At 39.4% G+C, this 5,469-nt stretch overlaps 1 protein-coding gene across 1 annotated transcript; it reads left to right on the forward strand.

Moving 5' to 3' along the window:
- Positions 1-921: 921 nt before the first annotated feature.
- Positions 922-4,849, forward strand: THG1L (tRNA-histidine guanylyltransferase 1-like (S. cerevisiae); the record flags this gene model as incomplete). Its single annotated transcript, XM_008944978.1, has 5 exons — positions 922-1,098; positions 1,541-1,710; positions 2,453-2,541; positions 3,141-3,248; positions 4,504-4,849. Coding segments are annotated over 5 exons (706 nt in total), but the record flags the coding sequence as incomplete, so codon positions are not given.
- Between the last annotated feature and the right edge of the window lie 620 nt (positions 4,850-5,469).

The following is a 5,469-nucleotide window of genomic DNA, read 5'->3' on the forward strand; positions in this document are numbered from 1 at the left end:
CCCACGCCTCCTTTGATCCCCGCGGACCCCTCCCGCCGCCTGTCCAGGGCGCGGAGCTACCCCTGGAGCTTCGGCTTCCAGGGCCGCGGGCAGGTTTAGAACGGTGCCTTTGGCAGGCGTGGGGAGGTGGCCCGCCAGTGCCCGGGGTGTGCTGGGGGCGGGACAGCGACTGCTGCACGGGGTGTTGGTTAGTGTTGTCTGGGTGGCATTTGCCTTTCTTTTAGATAAATAGAACCCCATTACCTTGAGCAGTCGATGACATGAGCGGCCGATGACATGTATTCTTGCTGGGGATTTGACCTCTGGTTTGGTCACTCAGAGTTCTGGTAAAGCAGGGTCAAGCAGGACCAAGGAGGGAATTGTCCCAGTGGACTTGGCACTGGGGAGGCCACACCTTGAGCACTGGGTTCAGTTTTGGGCACCTGCGGGTGTTTAAAAGCTGTGTGGATGCGGTGCTTGAAGATATGGCTTAGAGGTGGACTTGGTAGAGTAGGGTTAATGGTAGGACTCGATGATCTTAAAGGTCTTTTCCATGCAGAGTGAGTCTGAAAGCTCTGAGGCTTGCCAAGGTCAGTGATAATGTAGCCCTCGTTGGACTGAGTGTAAAAAGCACCCCAGGAGGGACTGAGTTTACAGCTGTAAAGTAATATTTGTCCTGCTTTTCCAAATCAAATACAGAACCCAGATATTTTGAAGACTAGTTAAGGTGAAAACCTGATGGGAAAGAAAACAGGTTATCCAGAATGTGTAAAAAAAGAAGGGGGGTTGTTACTGTTTTTCATACCTGAAGGGAATTCTGTGTCAGTATTGACAGGATACTGGAAACCAGTATTCATAGAAAACAAATATAAGGAAAATGAATGGGTTAGCATTTTTAGTAGCTTTTTAAGGGATCCTTAATCGACCATTTTTGCTTTGAAGGTTTTCTGAGCAGCACGAGTTCAAAAAGCCAAATGATGAGCGTGCTCTTCACCTGATGACCAAGTGTGCCCAGACAGTGATGCAAGAATTAGAGGATATCACCATTGCTTATGGACAGAGTGATGAATACAGTTTTGTTTTCAAAAAGAAGAGTAGATGGTTTAAAAGGAGAGCAAGGTAACAGCTGCTTTGATACCAAAAGGAACTCATTTTTAACATCTTTCTCTAAACCTGTAGTCCTTTAGGTTTGCCTTTATTTGCACACAGAGGTTAGGAGCTGTGTTTGGGCACACACACTACAGTTAGTTCAGGTCCTTCATGATCTATGCATGTGATCTTGCAAGGAGAATATGTTTGGTGATACATAGTTTTTAAAAAAGGGATAAAACCTTGTTGTACCAGATTTTTTTTAAATAGTGTTTGTTCTCTTTTCCAAACTCTTTTACCTAATTCTCAGTACTTCCTACTAAAAAACTATGCCCTTGCTGATCTCTTGGGCCATTATTTAGGGAATGCTGCTGTCCACCAGGATTATCATTACTGACACTTCAGATAATCACAAATCTATCATCATGTTGATGTATTTCTTTCTTTTTTCTTTTCCTTTTCTGTTTGCAAGTAAGTTCATGACTCACGTGGTCTCCCAGTTTGCCTCAAGTTACGTTTTCTATTGGAAGGATTACTTCAAGGACCAGCAACTTCTCTACCCACCAGGATTTGATGGACGAATTGTGTTGTATCCCAGCAACCAAAATTTAAAGGATTACCTCAGCTGGAGACAAGCAGATTGTAAGCATTTCTAGAAAACAGAGATTTATGCAGTTGAGTTCTCTTCCTCTCTGACTAGAAATACCTCTATTGCCAGTGTATTTGGTATTGATGAAAGAACAGCAGGTAGGGTGGTAGCTTTAAATAATGGAATTGTTTTGGGGTCTGTATGGGTACAGAAATACTGGCTGAAATTGAGTCTTCAAGCTACAGTAACATTTGCTGCATCCTTGGAGTGAGTTTAGCAAAGGAGATACTGGAATTATTAATAGAATTAATGCATTATTTTTTATATTCTGGGTTTGTTTAGCCAGGGTACTCTATTCAAATGATGAGATGTAAATGTTCAAATTCACACCATGTAGCAATCAAAAGTGCTGTATATTCCATGCTAGAACAGACCACTGGATTTACTTTCTAGGCTTTTGTTAGTAACTAGTCCCTGTTGATCCAGTGAAGATAGTTTGTTACACACAAACACCCTTCACCCCCTGCTCTCCCTTCTCAGAAGTATAATGAAATCTATCTTCTGTTCATTCTTATGATACGTAGTATCTTAAAAATGGATCAGAAAGATTGTATCTTCTTCAGCAACTCATTAATTCATCTTTATTCTTGGCTGTTTACAACTCATATTATTAATTCATCTTTATTCTTGGCTGTTTCTTGGCTATTTCTAGAGTCCTGGGTGACTCTAGAAATAAAGCTGTTTTTTCTGAGTAGTCACCCAGGTTTGGTAAATACTTTTTCTCTTTTTCTGTAGGCCATATTAATAACCTTTACAACACAGTGTTTTGGATGCTCGTGCAGAGAAGTGGTTTGACACCAGTGCAGGCCCAGGACAGGCTTCAGGTAAGAGCCCCTGCAGGCCACGTGCGTTGTTTTTTCTGGCTACAAAGAAGACTGTGAGATTGCAAAGGTGTGTCTTGCCTACCCAGCAGTCCTGGCTGGCTCGTCTGTCCTTGCTGTAACAAATTTGTGGGTGTAGATTCAACAACTTCTGGAATTGTACAGATGTTAATATGACTAGCAAGTAATAAGTTCTTGTTCAAACGTTAGCAAGTCTGGAAATCTTAGAAATATCATCTAGATGTCCTGTATCCATCTACATGAAATACAGTAGCACGATTCAGCTAACAGTGATTCCAGGTCCCTTCTGTAGCATTTTGTTTGATTATGTGGACTTCAGCAGGTTATTTCTGTTTTCTCCTGGAGTCTACTTACTTTTTTCTATTTGTCTTGAAAATGTAATTAAAAACTTATCTGTCTTAATAGCCTCATTTGGCAGCTGAAAATAATTCCTCTGCTAGATAGGAATTGTTTCTGTGTTATTTAAAGGTGAGAACCATGTATAAATGTCAGTCTTACTTCCAATATTCACCTGTCTTCTACCCTAGGGATTTTGTTTGTTTGTTTGTTTTCTACAAGAGTACTTTTTCATTTCCTCTCAGGGCACTTTGGCTGGAGATAAGAATGAAATTTTATTTTCTGAATTCAACATCAACTACAACAATGAACCTTTGATGTATAGAAAAGGAACTGTCTTAATATGGCAGAAGGTAAAAAACTGTGTTACCACTTGCTCATATTTTAAATTGGTACATTGCAGCAGACAAGCTACACTGTAAGATCACCAGATGTATCCAAAATGTATGGCTATGTATATACCTATTTTAAAGCTAACCATATTTGCCATATAATGATGTGTAAGTCGACTCATTGTTTTGGAGATGTTTTTGAGATATCTGTATTTATGAGCATAGTATTGTATTTATGAGCATAATTAGTCTCTGAAGTCTGGCTTAGATGCAGATTATGACTGTTGAGATAAAACTTCTATCAACAGACAACAATGTATAACTAGAATTTCACAAGGCTGATGTAGTTGCTGGATGAATCTCCCTTGTTTAGTGAATCATACAGTTGGTTTCTTAATGTTACCAGCTTTGAAAATTGAGGAAGTATTCTGCTTCCTGAAAAATTACATTTTAATGACCATTGTCAGTTTGATATGGTAATCACTGAGGCTGGCACCAGGCCCTTAACTAGATTAGGTCCCAAGCATTGTCACTCCAAAGGAATTACAAACTTTCAGTACTGTAGCTCAGGCCATAGTATGCTTAGTCCTTTTGTACTTGAGTGAAGGAGTATAGCAAGGAGTGCAGCTGATAATGGGGAATTTTTAATGGCAACTTGGAAGTGCTCATCATTCTAGGACTACATTGTTGATTCAGAATTGTAGAAGAAATTCCTGTCCTGAGTTTTACATGAGATGAGACATCAGAAAATCATAAATATCTATATATTTATTTAGACCCCGTCTGTTGAGGGCTCTCCATAACTTTCTTGGTTGTCTTCTATATGTAAAAAATGATAATTCTTTGTTATTTAAATTTTGGGCAACAATTTCTATTACTTCATTTGAACTACTTAGAATATGTGGGAACTCTCAGAGAAATACATTCCACTTGCTCCTTATGCATATTTCTTTTCTTGGCAATTCTGGATATTTGCCATTTTCCCATTTGCTTTATATAGCTCCAAATTAAATACTGTACTTTACTGAATAATACTTGCAGTCAGTTATGTGAATTTGCAGGTAATTTTTTCAAGCCATGTGTTGTGTAGTAGTTTCAGCTGCTTGTCTGTTAGTCTTTGAGTTGAGAGTAGCCTCTATTGCAAAAGATGCAGCGTTCACATTCTGTAATATGCTGTCACGTTGGCAGCTGCTTTTGTTGTAGCTTTGCTTCATGTCCACTTGTGAATCCCCTCTGGAGTCTTACGTGTCTGCTAATGTGCCACCTGTATTTTCAGGTTAATGAAGTCATGACGAAGAAAATAAAACTGCCAAAGGAAACAGAAGAAAAGGAAGTTGAAGTGACCCGGACTAGGACTAAAGTTGTTCCCCTGCATTGTGACATTATTGGGGAGCAGTTCTGGGAGGAATACCCTGAGATCCTGGCTGAGGATAGTTGATCTCTGATGAGTGTTTACATCTTGCACTGCTTGGGCTCTCGGCAAGTGAGAGGGGAATGGATGGTGGCTGGCAGAGTGTAATCTGTAACCCTCTTCAACAATAACACTGGTTTTAGCACTGTTGTTGCCTGAAAAAAAAGACACCGGTATGTTGTCTGACATGCAAGGATATGCCCATATGGAAAACTAAAATTATATCTTGTTCTGACTGGTAAGAACTCGCTGTAAATGAAGACTGCTCCTTCCTTACACATGCATGTCTGTAGAAAAAGTGCATAGAATTTTCATGCATTTCTATAGCATTTAAATCAACTTCCAAACTATAAAAAAACTTGCATATTTGGACAGGTAAAAGCAGAGGAGAAAATAATTATTTTTATTTTTGTTTCAACTGAGATGGACCAGAATACTTCAACTGGCATTTAGTCTCAAATTTCAAGGCCAGCGTGTGTAGTCAGATTAGTGACAAACTGTTCAACTGCCAAATGTCTCTGACATTACAGAAAGGAAACAGAGTAGCACAGCAGTTTCCTATGATTGAGTTTAAAAGCCTTTGTCAAATGTACAGGATTTTTATACTTTTAAAAAATAATAATAATATATGCAGCAGGAAATAATTTTTTGACGTTTCTTATTCCTGAGATTTTTACTGGTAATTGGTGAAACTTCCAAACAGTGAAGTTAATAATAAAGAGACAGTACAGATTTGAGTTCTGTTGGGGCATGGGTAGACACTGTGCTCTCATCTTCCATGGCCTGGGAGGTCACCTATCTCCTTTGGCACTGTAGAGTGGAAAGCAGGAA

The sequence above is a fragment of the Merops nubicus genome, unplaced genomic scaffold (assembly GCF_000691845.1).
Source record: "Merops nubicus isolate BGI_N331 unplaced genomic scaffold, ASM69184v1 scaffold43537, whole genome shotgun sequence".
NCBI lineage: Eukaryota > Metazoa > Chordata > Aves > Coraciiformes > Meropidae > Merops > Merops nubicus.